This window comes from Anolis carolinensis, chromosome 4, assembly GCF_035594765.1.
Source record: "Anolis carolinensis isolate JA03-04 chromosome 4, rAnoCar3.1.pri, whole genome shotgun sequence".
Classification (NCBI taxonomy): Eukaryota; Metazoa; Chordata; class Lepidosauria; order Squamata; family Dactyloidae; genus Anolis; species Anolis carolinensis.
In genome coordinates, this window is record NC_085844.1 from 115,682,815 (window position 1) to 115,707,618 (window position 24,804).

Sequence of the window (24,804 nt, forward strand, 5' to 3'; positions counted from 1 at the left end):
CAAATAACCCCAAGAACAGGCCTCAAAATGAAGACACCAAGAGTCCTCTGCTTCCATGCACCACATGGAATGGCTCCACTCAGGGGGAAAGAGGGAAGAGGAGAAGCAGAAGTCAGGAGGCTTGTTGTCGTGCCTTTTGTGGGTAGTCAGTCTCTTCCCTCTCGACATCCCCGTTGCCTTGTCACTATAAGAGGGGCTCATGAGACCAGTCACTCTTGTTGCAACGCTGTAGTAATTGTGAGACTGCGGATCATAATTTAGTTTTTGCGGACCACTGGTAGTCCACGGACCACAGGTTGGGAACCACTGATTTAAATGAACTTTCTGCAGCAGGCAGTTAATGGCCTAAGGCCTGTCTGTAGAAGGAGGAAAAAATGTCTGGCTGGTTGTTTGAAACATTTGTTTCAAAAATCAACTTATTATAGATAGATTACATCTAAGAGCTCTAGTATTTTAAGTGGTAAAGTTAAGAGACATGTTCAGAAGCACATATAGTAATAATAATAATAATAATAATAATAATAATAATAATAATAATGATAATTTTATTTTTATACCCCACCCCATCTCCCCGAAGGGACTCGGGGTGGCTTATATGTGGCCAAGTACAGTACAACTTCTGTATGTGCAAATGTACATTTCAGTACTTGGATACCTAAAACCATTGATAATAGTGAAGCTATATTTCGACTGCATTTAGGCTGGAAGCATTGGAAGACTAAGAGAGATTTCTGGGCTGGGAGGAGAATACTGCTTGGTATGTGAATGCGTAAAAGTGTGGATATTAAATCTGTGGATAAGGGGAAGCTGTGTTTGCACTTCATGTTTTCTAGCGGCCAGTGTCACTTTCTTATACTTTTGCTAAGTGACATGCAAATACCCCATTATCATTTGAACTAGAAGGTGTGGGAATCACTTTCAGCACAGTTCCCATGTCAATTTGGTATCAGTATGGCACCCAGCCCTATGGCACTCACCTGAAGAAAAGAATGGCTGGAATTCTGTTCCTGTACAACAGGAGTGTCCAATAGGGAACATCTGCATCCAGTTTTGGAAATATAGCTATGCAGGCCTACACATATGAATATGTTGCTCATGAGAATTTCATGTGCACATAAGAGCCACATCCAGTTTTAAGTTTCAGCTGTGCTTTTCCATGCCATTCAGCACAAGTTTTGTGTAGCACAATCAGTGCATAATTCTGCATGGAAGGATTTATGTGATGCAATACAGAGTCAAGATCACTGTTTATGTCTCTTGCGCCTGATTCTTTCCCCACGGGTTGTGTCCCTCATTTGTGACATTGTGTAAAACGACAACTGCATTGCTGTAATCCTCTCTGTCATAGCAGATAAAAGGAGTTGGAATCTCTTTAACGTGTTTTGGTTGTTGACCACCTTTCAGAATCAGTACTATTATTAGACAGAGAAAGATAGTCATATTAAGTATCAAGTGCTACTAGTAGGCAACAGGACAGAGTTGGAGGAAAGACTTGTCTGTGAACTGCTATTGGAGACTCAGTTATTGTCCATTTGGCTTTTAGTTGTTTAACCATTTTGTTCTTCACCTCTTGGTCTATCATTGTAGAGTGACTGGCAACCATTTAATATAATATTATTTTTGATATACTTCTTCAAATTCCACATTTGGTTTTTAAATAATAATAATAATAAGAATTTGGAAGAATCTATTTGTGGACCAGGATTCAGTAGATTAAAAACACACTAGGCAGTCTCATTTACTTGAAATATGTTTCCACTTTGTCTTGACCGTAGACATTAAATTGGTTCTAGGACTTTTACTTAGCTATGAAAGCTAAATGGAACCACAGGGTTGTTGTATGTTTTCCGGGCTGTATGGCCATGTTCCAGAAGTATTCTCTCCTGATGTTTCGCCCACATCTATGGCAGGCATCCTCACAACCTCTGAGGATGCCTGCCATAGATGTGGACAAAATGTCAGGAGAGAATACCTCTGCAACATGGCCATACAGCCCGGAAAACATACAACAACCCTGTGATCCTGGCCATGAAAGCCTTTGACAACACACTAAATGGAACCTACATGTTAAAAGGCAATACATCTAAAATAACATGATAATTAGATACAAAACTCAAGAAAAAAAAGAATGCATGCAAAGGATGATTGAAGGGGATACTTGTACTAATGATGCTGGGTGGAGACTGTAGGGAGAAGAATAAACATCACTTCTGAATTGTTGGGGAACACATATAGTTAGTTAATGGGGAGTGTGAAGCTTGTAATACAATAATTATTGTACTTTGTTTACCGCCCTTACTGTCCGCCACTTCTTGAATATCATTAGCCCTATTCTGGGTGGCCATGTGTAGTAAGTAGGCAAGGATGAATTAGAAAGTCTGAATCATGCACCCTTTCTTTAAGACAAAGAGTTACACCTTGGGTTAGAGATGCTGTTTGCTTTGCTGTCTCCACAGTATCTTGTGAAGGCTATTTTTTTTCCAGAAACACCTATTTTGATTGTACAGTCATATGTATGAAATAGGATCAGAGGTGAGTACAGCTCTTCCCATTATCTTGGTAGCACACAGAGAAACTAAAAAACGTTTTAATTCAAAATGTTATTTTCTTTAGCAGTAGCAACATCAGAAGTATATGAACCAGTGCGGGCTCTATGATTTGCTGGGGAGATCCTCCTCTAGGTCCTGCCACTGTCTCCCAAGGAGATTAGGTAAGCCCCAAGACTGTCCTCCTTCCATAGGGACCTGAAGAGATGGCTGTTCAAACAACCTTTGGAGAGCGCCTAGCCCCTAGTTGATCAACGCAATTGTTATGCAGCCTTGCACTTCGTCCCATGGTTACAGCTTTGCACTTATCCCATTCCCTTGTCATATTGTTTACAGCCTGGCCACTTACCGCCATTGGTTGATGAGCACTGTTTTAATTGAGTTTAAAGTTGTTGTTTTATATACCTATATGTTTTATTCAATTGTATTTTAATTGTGTTTTATTATATGCTCTATTTTTAGGCACCTTGGGCTGTGTGTAAGCCACCCCAAGTCCCTTCAGGGAGATGGAGGCAGGATATAAGAATAAAGTTGTTGCTGTTGTTGTTGTTGTTGTTAGTAATGACAACAACAGTGATGATGCTTGTAGCCAAACAATTACAGTATCTTCATTTTAAAATCATTAAGAAATAGAATACATACTGTATATATACTCGAATATAAGCCTAGTTTTTCAGCCCTTTTTTAGCAATGAAAAAAACCTCCTCGGCTTATACTCTGGTGAGGATCCTGATGGGCTTATATTCAGACCGGCTTATACTCAAGTACAGTAGAGTCTCAATTATCCAAGCTTCGCTTATCCAAGCTTCTGGATTATCCAAGCCATTTTTGTAGTCAATGTTTTCAATATATCATGATATTTTGGTGCTAAATTCGTAAATACAGTAATTACAACATAACATTACTGCGTATTGAACTACTTTTTCTGTCAAATTTGTTGTCTAACATGATGTTTTGGTGCTTAATTTGTAAAATCATAACCTAATTTAATGTTTAATAGGCTTTTCCTTAATCTCTCCTTATTATCCAACATATTCGCTTATCCAACATTCTGCCGGCCTGTTTGCGTTGGATAAGCGAGACTCTACTGTATTAATACATTTATTATTTTATTCTATTTATTATTACATTTATTATTTTACTGCATTTATTATTATTATTACATTTATTATTTCACTCTATTATTATTAAAAGGATACATAAGCACATGTACATTGAAGAAGATGAAAATAATGATTTAATCAGAGTTGAACAGTCATATCTTAAATTACAGTTTGATATAAAGATTCAAAAACATTTAAACTACTGATGCCTCAATTAATGTAATTTTATTGGTATCTCAGCTTATACTAGAGTCAATGTTTTCCCAGTTTTTTTGTGGTAAAATTAGGTGCCTTGGCTTATATTTGGGTTGGCTTATACTCGAGTATATACGGTAGCTAATAATTCCAATACTGTTGCATTTTAACAATACTTTCTGTCCATGAGAGATTTTGGGAAAATTGCAACAATTGCAGTAATGCAAAACGCAACTTTTCAGGGATGGAACTCAGCAGAGGCAGTTTGCATTTTATTTTAGGCATCCTTGATTCATCTGCAAGAGTCACTTTTGAAAATGAAGCCAAATGGTGGCACAATTGAAGCCCGTAAGCTGGGGTGGCTCACTGAAATTATTCATAAACACTGGCAGCCTGGCCAGGGTGTCATCTGCTTGCTGATAGCATATGCCCTTCTTAAACATTTTTGTAAATATAATAGAGGTTCCTATATTGTTACTATATGCAACTAAAACTGGCATTGCATTACTATTTTAATAAAACAATTAATAATATCAATTTTAAGGATACTTTATATTTAAGTATATACAGTGAAACCTTGACTTGCAAGCAAACCAACTTACAAGTTTTTTGAGATAAGAGCCATTGCTTGGTTGATTTTTTGCTTTGACATGTGAGCCAAGATTTGAGTTAAGAAATAGTGCGAGAACTAGCATGAGAGTACGCTAACTGCCATCTTAAGCAGAGCTTTAAGCGACCAGCGAGAAAAGCTCCTTGCTCTTGTCCTTGTTATTTCTGCAAATCCAGTGGTTGAACAGGTTAAACGGCTGAGCTGCTGAACTTGCTGACTGAATGCTCAGCAATTTGAATCCGGGGAGCAGAGTGAGCTCCTGCTGTTAGCCCCAGCTTCTACCAACTTAGCAGTTCGAAAACATGTGGGAAGGTAATTAACATTCGAAAACGACGGGAAGGTAATGGTGCTCCATACAGTCATGCCAGCCACATGACCTTGGAGGTGTCTACGGTTATGTGGCCAGCATGACTGCATGGAGCGCTGAAGGGAACTGTGTCTGACAGGGATGGAATCTTTTTAGATCCCACCGCTGCCACCAATTGAAGGGAGCCCAATTTGTGGTACTCAACTCAGGCAGGGGAAATCCTTTTTTAAATCCCACTGCTGCCTCCAATTCAGGAGATGTGCGCGCGTGTGAGAGGGAGGGATGGAGGATGTGTGAATGTATGACAGGGATGATTTAGTGGATAAGGAAGGATAACGGAACTGATTGGGTTTAAATGAGTAAAGATGGTAACTTATATAGAAAAGTACGGTAACTTATATAGATAGGTACGGTAACTTATATAGATAGGTACGGTAACTGCCACCAACGTGAGGTAACAGGCTTACAGAGAGGCAAGGAGATTGATCTTTGTGAACAATAACAAAATTCAATCTTTATTTGTACATAAGCTTATGGTTTCAATACATAAACAGGATCTTAAGTTACAATGTAGTCTTTCTTGAATGGATATTTCTTAAATAACTTCTCTTCAAAACAGTATACTAAACTCCCGGTCAACTTATATTCCCAGCCTTTCCCCTGAGTGACCATAAGCTGCCGTCCTTAGCTGATTTCCACAGCTCCTAATCTTTTCCAAAACCTAACCGCAACTGTTCTTCTTAAACCCCTAACAGCCACTCCTTTTTAAACCCTCACAGCAACTGAGCTTTTAAAAGGGAATATGCTCCAACTGTCATCTTAGCCACGCCCCTTTTCTCCCAAGGGAAGCTGTGTTACCATGGCAACCTACCAAATGCTGCTTCCAGCTAGTTTCCATGCTAGGCTTTTCCTTGCTAATATATAACTCTTTTTTTCCCCTTTAACAAACAAATAAATAAAATCATATCAATAATCTCTGTTTAACACATAACTTCTCTACAAGCGCCATTACCTTCCCACTGGAGCGGTACCTATTGATCTACTCACATTTGCATGTTTTCGAACTGCTAGATTGGCAGAATGAGGTGGGTTACAGAATAGTTCAAACACACACTGTGCTGGTACAGCTGTACCAGAACCTTCTACTTTATTTTCTTTCTGCAAATGTTTGCAATCATAGGGCAGGCCACCTGTCAATCACCATTAAGTTTGGTTCCACCCCTTGTTCAGGGCTCTGGGAGGGAAGGAGCCATTTTTAAGTTAGTCTTACTTAGGAAGCTCATTTATAGGACGTAGACCAGCTCATCCCGTAAAAAGCTTCCTATTTCAAGAACACCAGGGATATTGACCGTCCGAGGATACAGAACAACAGCACAGAAACATCTGCAAGCCTTGGCTGGTAGGTCCACTCGACAACCAGATGCACTTGGAGTCGGTAGTGGGTCCCAGACCAGCTAAGCCCAGATAACAGATAGCCTGGGAGGGGTTATAAGAGGGTTTTCACAGTTATTCAAAGCCTATCGCCTGTCCTGGGGGACAAGACTCCTTGAAGATTTATTATTTGTTCGTCAATAAAGACTATTATTTCTTTAAAGACTTCAAGGCCATCTTTTCAGGGAAATTCCTCAACAACCTTTCTTTAGGCACCCTGGCTTCCCACTAGGCGTAAAGTGTACGTCCTATATAATAGACAATCAGTCACAGGCCCAGCGTGTGACAGAATACAGACATATTGTAAAAGTACTACAAATCCACATATTAAAACGTATATCTATAAAAGCTGCATATTAAAATATATTTCTATAAAATACATATTAAAATACACAAAACAGAGACCCAGACTGCCACTGTTTATTAACTTTGAAGCTGGATGATTATGCAATTGCAGTTAATGGCTTCTATGTTAGCAAGGCAGTGAATTAATTAATTCAGAATTTTAGAGGAAATATCCAAAGGGAAGATCCCTATTTAGGGGCCCAGGGTCAATAATCTAGATAAATCAGTTAAAATTCAGATTAAAGCGCATAACAGATTACCAACCCATTGCCCTGGCACTCACAAGCCAGTACTGCAAGGATGTCACACCTATGGTCTCCTTGCTGGCCAAATATGGTGTTTTGAAGTAGGGTTAAGGGTAAGTTTGATCAACATTGATTTGTGGCAAGATGTCTTGGGCTGATGCCAGATGTTCTAAAAGTGTGTATCGTGAGCTCTCAAATCCCACTCTCTAGTCAGCACAGTCTCTCTGAAAAGTTCTATTGCGAATGCTGTGATGTGCTAATCAGAGCTCAAGGCTTTAAAAATACAAGGTAATTCTTTTTTTAAAAAATGCATATGTATGCACATACCAGTCCTTTCAACTCAACTCTTAATGAGCAGAGATGTAATCGAAATAAAATACTTAAGGTACCTTCAGAAGTTTCTGTTTCCACTCTGGAGGGAAGGACAAGACAAATTATAAGTTCAGAACAACCGGGCAGTAACAACATTCCAGTGGCAGAACTATTATTTGTACCATACTTCATTTTCTATATGTAAATGATCTTTAATAAACGCATGACTGAACTCTAAAACACACATGACAGGCAAAGATAGAAAAGGTTCTCTGCTTAGGTTAGTATATCATAGGCAGGTAAACCTGGACGGCTAGTTCTGAACCTCATTGCCAAAGGAAAGGTAAATACTTCTGGTTGTTTACCCGGGAAGGGGATTAGGAAAAATAATCTGTAAACCATGAGCTTGACGATAGAATAAGCCCTTTCTTATGAGTCCTGTACATAATCTGGTTGACTATGCAGCTATCTGTTGATGTTCCATTTGCAAGTCTTAAATGGGTATAATGTTAGCACATTGACATTTTGTGTAGAATTGAAATGGCTGCAAGAAGCCAGAAGTATTGTGGGTTTCAATGGGATTTTGTTGTGTTTTGAATTTTCTGGATCATGAGCTGAATATATTTAAGGTTCAATTATCTGGAGTGGGCTCTAGATTGATGTAGGAGCCCTTTCTAATGGAGGTATACTTTTTTGTATATTTCTGATTCTTTTCATTAAGTTTTCTGAAAACTGATCCAAAATTGCTTTAGATTGTTCAGTGGAGTAAGGCAATATTTCTGAATCAGGAAACAGCAGTTAAGAATTCAGCTCCCAGATTATTGGCCATACTATCTGGAGGTTTGGGGGAACTGAAAACACAGCATCTATAGTTCCACCAATTGAGATCCATTAAGTTTGTAGTTTTCTGTGAAGAATCAATGCTATTCAGAGATGGTTGTTGTTGTTGTTGTTGTTGTTGTTGTTGTTGTTGTTGTTATTATTATTATTATTATTATTATTATTATTATTATTATTTGAAGCACAACAAGATGAGTCCACAGCAGACACTCTGCTGGCTGTTGTATTGGATCACAGGTTGGACACTTCCCAAGTGTCTAAGACTGTGTGATGTATTGGCGAATAATGCGTTCAGATTCCAGTAAGTTGGCCTTCTGCAGCTGGCAGATGATAATTTTGTCAGCGCCAATTGTGTTTAAGTGCAAGCCAAGGTCTTTAGGCACTGCACCCAGTGTGCCGATCAACACTGGGACCACCTTGACTGGCTTGTGCCAGAGTCTTTGCAATTCAATCTTTAAATCCTCATATCGTGTCAGCTTTTCCAGTTGTTTATCTTTAATCCTGCTATCCCCTGGGATTGCAACATCGACAATCCATACTTTGTTTTTTAACACGATTGTAAGGTCAGGAGTATTGTGCTCCAAAACTCTATTATTATTATTATTATTATTATTATTATTATTATTATTATTATTATTTTATTATGAGACAGCAAACAAGATAGATATGCTGGATTTCATATCACAAAATCACAAGTCGAACACTTCCCAAGTGTCTAGGACTGTGTGATGTATTTTCGGATGATGCGCGCAGATCCCAGTAGGGTGGCCTTTTGCAGTTAGCAGATCGTAATTTTGTCAATGTCTATTGTTTCCAAATGCTGGCTGAGATCTTTTGGCACGGCACCCAATATGCCCATCACCACCGGGACCACCTGCACTGGTTTCTGCCAGAGTCTTTGAAGTTCAATCTTGAGGTCCTGATAGCGGCTGAGTTTTTCCTGTTGTTTTTCGTCAATGCGACTGTCACCTGGGATGGCGACATCAATGATCCAAACCTTTTTCCTTTCCACAACTGTGATGTCTGGTGTGTTGTGTTCCAGAACTTTGTCAGTCTGGATTTGGAAGTCCCACAGTATCTTTGCGTGCTCATTTTCCAATACTTTCCAGGTTTGTGATCCCACCAGTTCTTTACTGCTGGGAGGTGGTACTTGAGGCATAAGTTCCAATGAATCATTTGGGCCACGTAGTTGTGCCTCTGTTTGTAATCTGTCTGTGCAATTTTCTTACAGCAGCTGAGGATGTGATCCATGGTTTCGTCAGTTTCCTTGCACAGTCTGCATTATTATTATTATTATTATTATTATTATTATTATTATTATTTAAAAACAACTCTTTCATAAGGTCACTAAATTGTATAGAAAACTGAAATCCTTTGAGCCATTATATTTATCAGCTATTTGCAAGCTGTGTTATGTATATCAAAGAATTAGATTAATTCTGATACTATTGAGTATATTTTCTATACAATTTAGTGTTCTTATGAAATGCATCTGAGAAACTTATAGCTGTTAAAAATAATTTCTAAGTTTTTTTTTCCTGTCCTACACTATCAGTTGAATTGGGCAAATCAAGACAAAAACACCAATGAATTTTCTGCTTATTTCTAGGCTGACTGGCTGGCACAATGGCCTACCCTGGTGACGCGAATGCTAACCTTTACTTTGACCTCTTTCATCTGCTGAGAAGTGAACAGCCCAATGAAAACATCCTGTTCTCACCTTTGAACATCTCAACAGCCTTGCACCTATTGTACAGTTGTAGAGGGGACTGGGCTGAACAGGCTGAAATGGTAGGTGTTTATTCTTTGGGCCTGGGATTGTTAGGGCTTAATTGGGAGGATCCCAACAAAACTTATTTTTTTACATATGAAGTCATTCTAACTTCAGACAGCACTCCCAAGTCATTGCTTGTCTTAATCATTATTGTTTTGTGAATTTTAAACTACATTTTATTGATGCATTTTAAGTGTTGTGCTTTATTGTTCTGTTTTAACTCTCTTGTACCCTGCCTCGGGTTGCAATATTATTGTAGGGACCATAAGCCAGAAAATAATAAACTTTTGCCTATGTAGCTTTGCTCTTGCATATGCCCTTCCCTTCCTGTGAACTGGTGCCTTTTCTCCAGGAAGTTCCAAAGAGAGAAGAAAGTGAGGTCATTGGTATCACTTGTGCCAAAGTAGGTGTGGAAGGTGAGGAAGACCCTCAGCCATTGATCAATTTTAGATAAGCCAAAGGTATATATTCTTTGTTTGCTACGCACATGTTGCGACGGCCATTTGCATAGTATGGACCCATTGAGCGTGGGTGCCTATGGCTGTTTGCCTTATCATCAGCTGTGATAACAATAAAAGGCTTGTTTTATTGCTCTCTTGGAATTCTCTCCTTTACTTCCCCTCCGGGCCAGTCTCCATCATCATTATCATCATCATCATCATCATCATCATCATCATCATCATCATCATTCACAGTCAGTCTCTACATGCAGAAAAGCTATGGGATATTATTTTCCCAGATGATACTACAGTAGAATCTCACTTATCCAACATAAACGGGCCGGCAGAATGTTGGATAAGCGAATATGTTGGATAATAAGGAGGCATTAAGGAAAAGCCTATTAAACATCAAATTAGGTTATGATTTTACATATTAAGCACCAAAGCATCATGTTAGACAACAAATTTGGCAGAAAAAGTAGTTCAATACACAGTGATGCTATGTAGTAATTACTGTATTTATGAATGTAGCACCAAAATATCCTGAGATATTGAAAACATTGACTACAAAAATGCGTTGGATAATCCAGAACGTTGGATAAGCGAGTGTTGGATAAGTGAGACTCTACTGTATTTGAATGGTAGGCATAGACATAGAACATATGGAATACTATCTTTACACTTAAAATGCAATTGAATATTCCCTTCCAGCAGTTTCAGTGATACAGTCCAGGAAAAAAAATGTATTGGCGAATACTGCTACATATGTAGTTTTGCTGCCTAGTTCAATTATAGATTCCTAATGTAGGAGTAACCTAGTGACAGGTGAAGGTAAGTCTGGCATGACTGGGGTGTAGTACTCAATTGCCTTGACTGCTAGGACACAGAGTAAGCATATTACTTTAGAGCAGTGGTTCTCAACCTGTGGGTCTCCAGTGTTTGGACCTACAACTCCCAGAAATCCCAGCCAGTTTACCAGCTGTTAGGATTTCTGGGAGTTGAAGGCCAAAACATCTGGGGACTCACAGGTTGAGAACCACAGCTTTAGAGCATGGTTCCTAAGATCTAATCCTCTCGATGCTTGGACAATCTCCTAGAAAATTTGACTATTAATCAAAGAAGCTAAGGCTTCTAGGAGTCAAAGTCCATAACACCTGGAGAAACAAAGTATGTGATTCACTGCCTTAAGAGCTTTCTTTGGTTCCTTCTGTTGATCCTAAGAATGGAGAAATACTGCAGAGTGTAATACACATCCATTCAGAACAGAAAGCTTTTAGTACTACTTAAAAGTTACAAAATCAGCTCCCATCTTGTAGAATGCTCTTCCAGCTATTGTTAGGCCTGTGTTTCTGGGTTCCCCCACCCATTTTTGTTGAATATGTTTCTTTTCAGAGAAGTATTTTGTAAGAAATCCTGGCACAGCTTCATAATGTATTTGCCTGTCGATACTTGTGAGTAGAATAGTATGCACATTTATTCATAAGCAAGTAGCCCTGATGTCTTTAACACAGATAATTTCATGCAGGTGTAGCATTCCTATCAGGTAGCTATTACCTGTACAGTAGCTATTACTTGTACAGTTTTGGAAGAAGTGCAGAGGCAAATGTTTTTCAGCAATTCAAAACAGTGGCTCAAGTGCTGAGAAATTGTACAGGAGGCAGTTGAGAACCCTCACAACAATTTACTGATACAACAAACAAAATACTGAACTGGATTGAGAACAGCACATTGTGTATTTCCGCATGTACAGAAGGAAATAAGTGGGCAGGTGATTTTTATGATCTTAGTAAAGGTAAAACATTTCCCCTGACATGTACAACTCTGCGGGATGGTGCTCATCTCCATTTCTAAGCCGAAGAGCTGACGTTGTCCGTAGACACCTCCAAGGTCATGTGGCTGGCATAATTGCATAGAGCGGTACCCGCCGGAGCAGTACCTATTGAACTACTCACATTTGCATATTTTCGAATATGCAGAAGCTAGGGCTAACAGCAGGAGCTTACTCTGCTCCCCGGATTCGAACCTCCAACCTTTTGGTTAGCAAATTCAGCAACTCAGTGGTTTAACCCGTTGCACCCTTTATGATCCTACTTTCCCTTATATGCTTCCACCTTCAGAAACATCATGAAGGGCAGGGGAACCTTCTGCAACAGTTTATGAAATGGGAAAGAAGGAGTCGTGAACCCTTTTGATGTGGCTAATTTCATTCCTCTGACCAGAAGTTATAATAATAATAATAATAATAATAATAATAATAAAACTTTTTTTATACCCCGCCACCATCTCCCCAATGGGGACTCGGGGCGGCTAACATGGGGCCATGCCCAGAGCAATACAACATAATAAGATATAAAAACAACATATCATAGCACCATTCAAAATACAATAAATAATAATAAACAGAACATCAAGAAATCAAAAAACAATAAAGCAAGGGCAGGCCGCGTGAACACAGAGATAAAACCCGGAGTGAGAGGGACAGAGGAGTACTCCACTATGGGCAGGGATATTTGGAAGGGGTAATCTAGAGGATAGATGTTCGGAGGGGAGTAATACGGAGATCTATAACAGAAATTACTCACCAAAAGCACAGCGGAAGAGCCATGTTTTCAATTCTTTCCTAAAAGCTAACAGAGTGGGAGCTTGCCTAATTTCAGTAGGTAGTGAGTTCCACAGTCGGGGGGCCACAGCAGAAAAGGCCCTCTCCCTTGTACTTACAAGGCGGGCCTGGGATATAGGCAATGGTGATAACAGGGCCTCCCCGGATGATCGCAAAGAACGGGCAGGTTTATGGAAGGAGATACGGTCACGGAGGTAGGTGGGTCCCAAACCGTTTAGGGCTTTATAGATGATGGTCTGCACCTTGAATTGGGACCGGAAGATGAACGGCAGCCAGTGGAGCTCCTTAAACAAGGGAGTGGATCTCTCCCTGTAATTTGCCCCTGTTATTAATCTGGCAGCCGAGCGTTGGACCAATTGTAATTTCCGGGCCGTCTTCAAGGGAAGCCCCACATAGAGTGCATTACAGTAGTCTAGTCTAGAAGTAACTAAGGCATGGACCACCGTGGTCAAGTCAGACTTCACGAGGTATGGTCGCAGTTGGCGCACAAGTTTGAGTTGTGCAAAGGCCCTCCCGGCCACCGCCGACACCTGTGCTTCAAGCGTCAGCTCTGAATCCAGGAGGACCCCCAAACTGCGGACCTGTGATTTCAGGGGGAGTGCAACCCCGTCCAGCACAGGTTGCCACCCAATACCCCGATCTGCCGCACGACTGACCAGGAGGGCCTCTGTCTTGTCGGGATTGATTCTCAGCTTGTTCCTCCTCATCCAGTTCGCCACAGCGGCCAGGCACTGGTTCAGCATCCGAGGGGCTTCCTTGGAATCAGATGGAAATGAGTAGTGGATTTGCGTGTCATCTGCATAGAGATGGCAACGCCCTCCAAAACTCCGGATGACCTCTCCCAGCGGTTTCATGTAGATGTTAAATAGCATGGGGGATAAGATAGACCCCTGCGGAACCCCACAGGTCAATGGCCAGGGGTCCGAGCAGGTGTCCCCCAGCTTCACCATCTGGGAACGGCCCTCCAGGAAGGACTGGAGCCACTGCAAAACTGTGCCCCCGAGCCCCATCCCGGAGAGCCGCCCCGGAAGGATACCATGGTCGATGGTATCGAAAGCCGCTGAGATATCCAGGAGAACCAGCAGGGTCACACTCCCCCTGTCCAGCTCCCTGCGGAGGTCATCCACCAAGGCGACCAAACCCGTCTCGGTGCTGTGCCCAGGCCTGAAGCCAGACTGCGAGCAGTCCAGAAAATCGGTGTCATCGAGAAACCCCTGGAGCTGCGTGGCAACCACCCGCTCCAGCACCTTGCCCAAGAATGGGAGGTTGGAGATTGGTCTGCAATTGTCACAAACCAATGGGTCTAACGAGGTTTTTTTTAGTAGCGGTTTTACCACCGCTTGTTTAAAACAGGATGGAAATGACCCCTTACCCAAGGAGGCATTTATTATAGCCACAAACCACTCCAACAACCCATCTTTGGCCAGTTTAACCAGCCAAGAAGGACAAGGATCCAGAGCGCAAGTGGTCACCCTCACAGACCCAAGAATCCCCTCCACGTCATCAGGAAGAACAAGCCGGAAAGAATCCCATAAGATCGAACCGACAGGTGCCTCGGTTACCTCCGCTGAAACCACAGTTAAGCTGGAGTCCAACTCACGACGTATCCGAGCAACTTTGCCTGCGAAATGGTGTGCGAACTCGCTGCACCGAGTTGCCAAGTCATCGGGAAGCTCCCGGGTCTCAGGGGGCCGCAGGAGCTCCCCAACAACTCGGAACAACTCCGATGGCCTATTGGCCGCAGACGCTATGCGGGCAGTCGTGAAAGCTTTCCTGGCTGCCCGCAGAGCCACGGAGTAAGCCTTAATAGCGGCTTTAGCCCGTGCTTGGTCGGACACATCCTGAGATTTCCTCCAGATGCACTCTAGTCCCCTCCTCGCACGCTTCATCACGGCCAGCTCCTCAGTGAACCAAGGAGTAGACGTGACTCTACGCAGCGAGAGGGGACGTTCGGGAGCGATCGTGTCCAATGCCCTTGCCAGCTCACTATTATAGCGATCAGCCAGGACATCGACAGGGTCGCCAGTCTCCAGAACAGGAAGATCCCCAAGAGACCTCAGGAGTCCATCTGGATCCATCAGTCTCCTGGGGCGGACCATCTTAGTGGGTCCACCACCCCTGCGGAGGTTAGAAGACACGGCGAAACTTAGACAGATCAGATGATGGTCAGACCATGACAATGGAAGGATATTTTGTTCTTCCACTCTGACTGTCCCACCGTCCACAATGAAGACAAGGTCCAACGTGTGTCCCGCCTGATGTGTGGGCCCAGGTATAACTTGAGTCAGCCCCATGGTCGTCATGGCAACCATGAAATCCTGAGCTGCACCTGTTAATGTGGTCTCGGCATGGATGTTAAAGTCTCCCAAAACAATAAGTTGTTGGGAGACCAAGGCCGCATTAGAAACCACTTCTGCTAGCTCAGACAGGGAGACTGCTGGGTCGCGGGGTGGATGGTACACCAACAGAATCCCCAAGCTGTCTCGGGCTCCCACCTTCAGCAGGACACATTCAAACCTTGTAGATTGCGGAACGGCGCACCTGATCAGGGCGATGGACTGCCGGAAGATCACCGCGACTCCTCCTCCCCGCCCCTCAACCCTGGCCTGCTGATGAACCCCGAAACCCGGTGGACACAGCTGGGTGAGATTTACCCCATGCAGCTCATCCAACCATGTCTCGGTAATACATGCCAGATCCGCCCCCTCATCCAGGATTAAATCCTGGATGATAGCTGTCTTACCATTGACGGATCTGGCATTCAGAAGCAGGACCTTAAGGCTGAGGAGTCTGTCCTGAAGACTACCACACCTATTCCTCTCCAGGGTCGCAATAACTCTGTTGCGCTTCTCCCTGGGTCGTTGGTGACCGTTCTTCCTTCTCCCCCACACCACCTCAATGGGGCCCCACCCGTGAGAACCCTCTTCCTCCTGAGAGATTGGTTGATTGAGATTGCCATTTGAGGGGGATAGTCAGCTGTTCTGGGAGGAAAGGCCTCCAAGTGTACTTGATTGTTTAAAAGAGAGGCTTATCTCCGCTGGTATGAGAGAAGAGGAGTCATCTAATATGATAACATCATCTAACGTGGGAGGGGGACTAGGCACAACTAATGACTGATGGCAGGGCTGGGGGGTAGAACAAACATAGCTTGATGTTGGGGACTCTTGTATTTTGCGAGGCAGTCCGATGTCTAGAGGGCGAATCAATGGGTCTACTAGTACCCTCTTCAGAATGATACCCCATTGTTGGAGTTTAGGCCCGTACAAAAACAATTCTTCCAGCAACATTCTATCCTCCAGCCCAATGAGAAGACATACGGAGCGGTTCCAGGATTGATAGTCTCTGCGAAGCCAGTCAATGGTCTTGATCTTCACTTCCGACTGGCTCAAGGAAAAAATTTGCGAGAGAGATATCTGGACCGCTCGCTTAGAAGTCCATCTGCCTCTATTTAGTAAAGAGTCTGAGACTTCCACTGCCACCTTGTTGGTTCGCAACAGGCTGCAGGAAGTATCCCGAAATTGTCCAAACAGTTCTGGGGACAGAGTGTTGTTTGTCCTCTGAGAGACTCTATTAATTTCCTTCCAGGCAACCCTCCCTTGACCCTCTTTCCCAGATAATAACCCAGCCCCATCCCTGACTTTTATGACTTTTAAGGGAGATTTGGGAAGGATTGAGCATCTCAGACTCCCAGGGATGCAAAGAAATTCATCCATAAGTCCAACACAATTAAGATTAATTTCACGATTTGGGCCCCAAACCAAAGAAAAATCACTTTTTGTTTTTAATTTTATTTATTTATTTATTTATTTTTATTTACAGCATTTATATTCCGCCCTTCTCACCCCAAAGGGGACTCAGGGCGGATCACATTACACATATAGGCAAACATTCAATGCCTTTTAACATAGTACAAAGACAAGACAAACACAGGCTCCGAGCGGGCCTCGAACTCATGACCTCCTGGTCAGAGTGATTCATTGCAGCTGGTTGCAGCTGGCTTGCTCTCCAGCCTGCGCCACAGCCCAGGCCTGTGTTGTAATCTTAAGAGTTGTTTGCCTCGTTCATGTGTCACAAATGTATAAAACTATGGCTCCCTTACATGCATGGAAACAAATAGATCAGTGGTTCCCAAACGTATTTGGCCTACTGCCCCCTTTCCAGAAAAAAATATTACTCAGCACTCCCTGGAAATTATTTTTTTAAAATTTTTAATAGCAATTAAACAGAAAGATATATGTATTAATCTTTCCACCTTTTTCATAAAATATAGTAAAGAAAGGTGTAAATTAGAAACATTGAAGTTTGAAATTATGAAAATGTTTTTTTGAACTCAGAATAGAAAGGTAATACAAAAAAATGCACCTGTGGCCATCACCACCCCCCTGGATTGCTACAGCACCCATCAGGGGGCGGTAGCACCCACTTTGGGAATCATTGAAATAGATGATCAACTATATTAAGTTATATTTTGTAAAACTTTCTCATACTGCTTGAATAAAACATATTTGTATTCATTACTATGTAATTTTGTTGTTATTCTGTCTTAGCCAACTGATTTCAATCAAGACAACCAGGACCTGCATTCAAGATCTGAGCCGGATTTAGAAGAGTCACCAAATTACTATGCCTTGGAAGCCAGTCAGAGATGGGATTCCATGCATAAGCAAAGAGGTATGTAAAAATTGAATTTGCCTCATGATAGTTTTACTAACTTTTTAGTTAACATAGCTATACTAAAAACCAAATAGATACATGCCTAGTGTGAATCCATCGATTTATCGGCCTATGTACATAGCTGGGGTATTGAACCATGAAATAATAGGAATCATTGGAAGGTTGCCCTATGTAACTGTTCCATCTAGTAACGGAGGTTGGAAATACTGGCAATATTACAAGCTGCCTGTCTCTCCTCTTTGTTCTGAAACCTCTAATACAGGGGTCCTCAAACTTTTTAAGTGGAGGGCCGGTTCATGGTCCCTCAGACTATTGGCGGGACAGACTGTGATGAAATAGTCCAAAATCAGGATTGTTGTTGTTGTGTGCCTTCAAGTCATTTCAGAGTTAGGTCAACCCTAAGTTTAAAGTTTAGGACAGAGGCCAAGTCAATGACCTTGGAGGGCCGCCTCCGGCCCATGGGTCTTAGTTTGGGGACCGCTGATCTAGATGATCTCATAAGACCATAGGTAAGCAAACAGATCTCCAAAGACCATCTAGATGGTCTCGTAAGACCATAGGTAAAGAAAGGGACCCTCAAAGGCCATCTAGATGATCTCATAAAACAATAGGTCAAGAAAGGGACCCTCAAAGGCCATCTAGATGGTCTCATAGAACCATAGGTAAGGAAAGTGACCTCCAAAAGCCATCTAGATGGTCTCATAAGATCATAGGTAAGCAAAAAGACCTCCAAAGACCAGGTAGACTTAGGTCGACCCTAATTCTAAAGTTTAGGACAGGGGCCAGGTAAATGACCTTGGAGGGCTGCATCCGGCCCCCAGGCCTTAGTTTGGGGACTCCTGCTCTAATACATCAAAATTGCTGGAGTACCACCAAAGTTGTATGATGCAGCAGTAAACAGAAAAAAGACTTTTTCTTTTAGGTACACAATAATGTCCAACAATGGGTTTGCACCAACTAAAACTGCCACAGTTTGTACAAGGCAGGGCCTACCTTCTCAGTCTGTTCTCTACCACTGCCCCAGAGTTACAGCTGGGTAAGACATTTTCCCATATTATTCACCCATTGCAACCAGTAGATATTGAAGGTCTGGAACAGTTTTCAATAAAGCATAGAGTGCTGTGGTAAATTGGCAGGCAGAAAGCAACAAATTAAGATTTTCCAGATCTGGTTTTTGGGATATATACACACACACACACACACACACACACACACACACACACACACACACATATATACAGTAGAGTCTCACTTATCCAAGCCTTGCTTATCTAAGCCTCTGGATAATCCAAGCCATTTTTGTAGTCAGTTTTCAATATATCATGATATTTTGGTGCTAAATTCGTAAATACAGTAATTACAACATAACATTACTGCGTATTGAACTACTTTTTCTGTCAGATTTGTTGTATAACATGATGTTTTGGTGCTTAATTTGTGAAATCATAACCTAATTTAATGTTTAATAGGCTTTTCCTTAATCCCTCATTATCCAAGATATTCGCTTATCCAAGCTTCTGCCGGCCTGTTTAGCTTGGATAAGTGAGACTCTACTGTATATATGATTGTTCTTGTTCTCCAGGAGTTGGTATGTTTCAGAATTTGGTGATCTAGTTCTATGCACTTCTTAATTACAGTAGCTCCTTGTTAACTACTGGAGGTTGGTTCCAGGACCCCTTGTGGATACCAAAATCAATGTATGCTCCAGTCCCATTATATTCAATGGTATAGTAAAATGGTGTCCCTTATATAAGGTGGCAAAATCAGTTTGGTTTTTTGAAAATTTTGTTGCATTTTTTTCAAACTGTGGATCATAATCCATGGACATGGACAGCCCCTTAGAAAAGAGTGCTTCATTAATGAAAAAATGGTTATGTAGGGTGAATATATATACTTATGTGATTTGCTATTTATTGTTTACATTTAATTTTCTTTTTTCCCCCATTTGCAGCTCAGGAGGCTCTGCCTAAGTCTTTGGAAGAAGACTGTGAGGTTCGTGAAACAAAGGAAAAGCCTTCCATTGCATCTCCCCTTCCAGCTTTTGAGAGGGATGCTAGACAAGATGGCAGCAATTTGACCCATGCTCTCCCATCTAGTGTTGGCCATTCTGTTAGTAGTGAAAGTGTGTCATCTCAATATCTTCTTTGGCGCAAATTAATCCCTAACCATAGAGCTGTTGAAGATTTTAGTCGAGAAGAGGTCCCTCCTGAAATGGAAGCTTCTAAGGAATTAGCCAGTGGTTTAGAAAACCCGAAAGAATCAGTCACACAAAGTAACATGGCTGTTGGAGGTGTAAGATTACCTTCTTTTTACAATGTTCAAGGACCTGCAAGAAGTAGACCCAGTGCTTTATTCCAACCATCCAGATTTACTGCATATGAAGGGATATATAACAATACTTTAACAAAACTAGGGACCTCTTCTCAGATGTTCCTTCCAAATTCACAACCATCCAGATATACTGCATATGAAGGGATATATAACAATACTTTAGCAAAACTAGGGACTTCTTCTCAGATGTTCCTTCCAACTTCACAGCCATCCAAATATACTACATATGAAGGGATATATAACAATCCTTTAACAAAACTAGGGACCTCTTCTCAGATGTTCCTTCCAAGTTCACAACCATCCAAATATACTGCATATGAAGGGATATACAACAATGCTTTAACAAAATTAGGGACCTCTTCTCAGATGTTCCTTCCAACTTCACAACCATCCAAATATACTGCATATGAAAGAATATGTAACAATACTTTATCAAAACTAGGGACTTCTCAAGCATTTCTTCCAGCTCCAGAGTTAGATAATAGACAGCTAATAACAGGAAGGCATTATTTCAAGACTACATCAGGTACTCCTTTGATGTTCTATACTAAAGATGAAAGTTTACTAAGAACAGACAATGAGAATGATCTCCCAAGCCAAGAACAATCTTCTTTGGAAGAAACATTAGAGCCACAACAGGGAAGCCCACTTGGAAACCTGGAGAAATTATCTATAATAGAAAATATTGTTCCTTCAGAGAAATTCTTAATTTCACCTGTTTCTTCTATGGAAACGGGTGCAGGACATATGCAAAAAAGTGAAGTTCAGGAGAATAGTCATCATGTTGACTATATGGAAAATGAGGATTCTGAGACAGAATTCAGTCCTCCATTTGCAACTGATTATCATGAACCGGAGTGGTGCAACACTTCAGTTCAGATTCCAGAAGATACCATCAACCAAAAAACAAGTGAGGACCTTTCAGGAGAAGAAGGAACCTCCAATCAGATTGCCTCATCCAATGCTTGGTCAACTGATAGGCTGATATCCAGCACTGGGGACCAAAGAGTGGCCTACAGCTCAAGCCCACCTATCTCTATGTCACAGTACTTTTCCTATGACCTTCCCTGGTATAAATACCTCAGAGGAAGAGAAAAGAGGGAGACTGTAGTAGAATTCTTCCATTTTATGAAGCAACATGAATTTGAAAATATAATGGCACCTCTTGAGAGCAGGAGGTATAAAAGATGGGCCTAGATATAAAGTCACCTTTTTACTACAGAACCCATGGTGCATCTCTGCTCTTTGTAGGCAACCATAATGCCAATGTGGCTATCTATGAAAATGGCTTTGATACCCCGTTTATAGCAATTTAATACTTGTTGAAAAGTCACAAAGGCAATTTGTTTCACTAGCTAATGTGACACTTTCAAAAATAATTAATTATGATATTCCTTAGTTATTAATTACAGTAGAGTCTCATTTATTCAACATAAACGGGCCGGCAGAACGTTGGATAAGCGAATACGTTGGATAACAAGGAGAGATTAAGGAGAAGCCTATTGAACATCAAATGAGGTTATGATTTTACAAATTAAGCACCAAAAACATCATGTTATATAATAAATTTGACAGAAAAAGTAGTTCAATACGCAGTAATGCTATGTAGCAATTACTGTATTTACGAATTTAGCACCATAATATCATGATATATTGAATATATATTGATATATCATGATATATTGAAAAATGTGTTGGATAATCCAGAACGTTGGATAAGTGAGACTCTACTGTATAGGGAAAAATTGAGGACTTTGCTAGTTATTCTGTCCACATTATCTGCTTTGAACTGTATTATATGAGTTTACACTGCCATATAATCCAGTCCAAAGCAGATAATCTAGATTTTATATGGCAGTGCAGAAGGGCCCGCATATAATCCTGTTCTCTGCTTTAATAATCTGGATTATATGGCAGTGTCTAATAATAATAATAATAATAATAATAATAATAATAATAATAATAACAACAACGACAACAACAACAACTTTATGTTTATACTCCACCACCATCTCCCTGAAGGGACATATGGGACAGAAAGTCCAACAGACATAAAAGCAAACAATCCATTAAAACAAAGCCACCACTAAAATAAAATAAGAACATTGTAAAATAAAACAATCCATATAAACATAATTAAACACAAGAGAGGCCCTCGTTACTTTCAAGTTCTTCTGAATTGTTATTAATTACTGCATGGAACTCTGTAACAACACTGGATTTGTGTTTTTTTTAAAAAGTTTTATTGTTGCCTGTTTCTGCAATAATTGTTGATTTGTTAGGTTAGACTTGGCTAGGCCTAAACCTGTTGCTTAAATAGTTTAAGAAATAATTGTTATCAGTGAGGTGCATGCCATTAAACAGAAAGCATATTAATTTTGTTAAATTACAAACGCGATTTACAATACTTAAAGTACTTTAAAAGGCCAGTGATAGAGTAGTTTAAAACCCATGAAATAATATTTTTTGTGTTTAAAATTTTAAACACCCGTTTTCAAAAATAATTTTCCAAAACTATAATGAATTCAGGGTAATTAATGTCCCCTGCACTCTGATAAAGAAGCAGCCATGGGATAACAGAATTAAGAAACCAAGAAGTCAATAAGCTAACAGGTATAGCCATTTAAGAAACAGAAACCTAAAAGGGACAATGCTAACAAAAGAGCCAGAGAAATATGTACCCCAAAGCCTTCATTTTGACCAAGCATCTATATAACTTGGCAAAAGTTACATGAAAATATAACATCCCTGCTTTTCAGACTGGCTACTTCATCATGGATTACAATGAAAAATCTGGAACAAGAGAAGAGAGAGATGTTTACCGCTTTGAAGAAATGAGGCATATAGATGGGATTAATAAAATACATAAAAATATAAGAATGGGATAAACATCGAATGCTGCAACTGAGTCAGCAAGAACCACAGTGGCCCCTTATATTTAAAAATAATATGATGAAATGTCATTGGGAAGGATGAAAGACAAAGTCACTCAAAAAGGGTGTGTTGGGAAAAAAGGAAGAGTGTCTTTGAAAGGCAATTTATATACTTGTTTGGATTAGAAAGAGACTTGTTTAAAATGCATTGATTTTACTGGATGCAGAAAAGGTCTTGGAGAGTATGGGCTGCTCTTTCTTATCTAGAATTTTGGAATAAAAGTATTTTGGTGAGAGAATAGTGGGTATCAGGATTGAAAAGAGAAATGTGTAAGTTGAGCATTTGCCAATGACTTGGTAATGTTTCGGAAAGTATTTTGAAAGGTATAGCGTTAATGGGAAAATGAAAACAATTTTGTAAACTGGGAAGTATTAAGATTAATAATAAAAAGAGAGAGAGGTTGACAAAAAAGAAAAAGAAAACGAAAGATCAAAGAGAATTAATGGATAAGACCGGTTTTAAAATGCAGAAGTAAGCAAAACACTCAGGTATCATTATGAGAAATACGAATTGTATACTGTTTCAGAATAACAAGCTTAAGATGTGCAATGAAATTAAGAATGAAATGGCCTGAAGCGAGAAACTAAACTTGTAAATGTTGGAAAGAATTTCATTAAAAATGAATATGTTGCCTAGGTATATGTTTTTATTCTAGAAAGCACCAGTTTTGACAATGAATGTACCACCTAAGCAATGGCAGATGGATCTACCTAAGTGTATATGACAAGGAAATAAAACCAAAAGTCAAATATAAAGAGCTGCAAGATGCAAAGGAAAGAGGGAAACTGGGTTTATCTGATTTGAAATTTTATTTAGCAACTTGCTCTTGGGTTTGATTAAAAGAATTGTGGTGCTGAGCAATAAAAGATTACTAGAATTGTAAAGGCATGATTTTAGGTTTTGGTAACATGGATATTTATGATACAATAAAGTTAAAGACAGTGTAGATTTTAGTAATCATTTTATAAGGCATGCTTTAATAAACACATGGAATAAATATAAACCATGGTTTGCCAAAAATACCTTTGTCGGTCTCAGCACAAGAAACTCATTATAGAATAGAAACAACAGACAAAGATGTATTTGGTAAAATGTATAAACTCTTGTGAAAAGGACATTTTATCATATGTGATGAGCATGTGAAAAAAGGCTAAAAGTTCTCAAATGTGAACTTCCAATTAGAAGTACAGTAGAGTCTCACTTATCCAAGCTAAACGGGCCGGCAGAAGCTTGGATAAGCAAGTATCTTGGATAACAAGGAGGGATTAAGGAAAAGCCTATTAAACATCAAATGAGATTATGATCTTACAAATTAAGCACCAAAACATCATGTTATACAACAAAATTGACAGAAAAAGTAGTTCAGTACGCAGTCAAGTTATGTTGTAATTACTGTATTCACAAATTTAGCACCAAAATATCACGATATATTGAAAACATTGACCACAAAAATGCCTTGGATAATCCAGAACCTTGGATAAGCGAGTCTTGGATAAGTGAGATAGTCAAACCATTTTTTTTAAATCTATGGATAAATACCTGGAAAAGACTAATGGAAGACTATTTGAATATGTGACTGTTGTATGTAGGGGCGCATTCAGATAGCACCTAACGTATGCACCCTCTTGTGTTTTCCCCTGGGGCATCCAGATGACGTCTCAGGGGAAAACGAATGCTTTCAGAACAAAGCAGAAAAATACTGCTTTGTGTCAAGGTAATTTGTCTGCTGGAAAAATGCAAGTCTTTCAGAAGACCTGTGTCTTTCCAGGTACGGGGCCTATGTAGATGGGAGGGGATTGTGCCACGTGATGTCCGGTGCCCATCTACACATCTGTCTCAGGTTTCTTGGCCTCCTGGAGCCCAAGAAAACTGAGACAGCTCCCCCTCCCAACCCCCCCTTTAAAAAAAATAACTCACATGGCCATCATTCCCCCTTCTCCAGAGCTCTGGTGTTACGTATCAATGATGCACCAGGAGAATGTATGTACCAGGAGAGATCTGGAGAAAGGGGAATGGAAGCCGAGTGAGTTATTTTCTTTTTTAAAGGCTTTTAAAGGCTTTTTTCTTTTGTGTCCTAGTGCCCTGCTGGAAAGCCCA

General features: G+C 40.5%; 1 protein-coding gene across 1 annotated transcript; it reads left to right on the forward strand.

The window, feature by feature from the left end:
• The first annotated feature begins 1,985 nt into the window (after positions 1–1,985).
• On the forward strand, positions 1,986–23,336 carry LOC107983213 (uncharacterized). Its single transcript, XM_062977663.1, has 4 exons — positions 1,986–2,710; positions 9,544–9,725; positions 17,316–17,439; positions 19,394–23,336. The coding sequence occupies exons 2-4, from the start codon at positions 9,561–9,563 to the stop codon at positions 20,968–20,970; spliced, it is 1,866 nt and encodes a 621-aa protein (XP_062833733.1). The 5' UTR covers positions 1,986–2,710; positions 9,544–9,560; the 3' UTR covers positions 20,971–23,336.
• Positions 23,337–24,804: the final 1,468 nt, after the last annotated feature.

What these genes read in the sequence shown, in the direction of transcription:
- LOC107983213 (XM_062977663.1), top strand. Translation starts at nt 9,561, where the DNA reads ATGGCCTACCCTGGTGACGCGAATGCTAACCTTTACTTTGACCTCTTT. An exon ending in GGGCTGAACAGGCTGAAATG is followed by an intron (nt 9,726 to 17,315) that starts GTAGGTGTTTAT and finishes ATTCTGTCTTAG; the next exon opens with CCAACTGATTTCAATCAAGA. An exon ending in TTCCATGCATAAGCAAAGAG is followed by an intron (nt 17,440 to 19,393) that starts GTATGTAAAAAT and finishes CCCCATTTGCAG; the next exon opens with CTCAGGAGGCTCTGCCTAAG.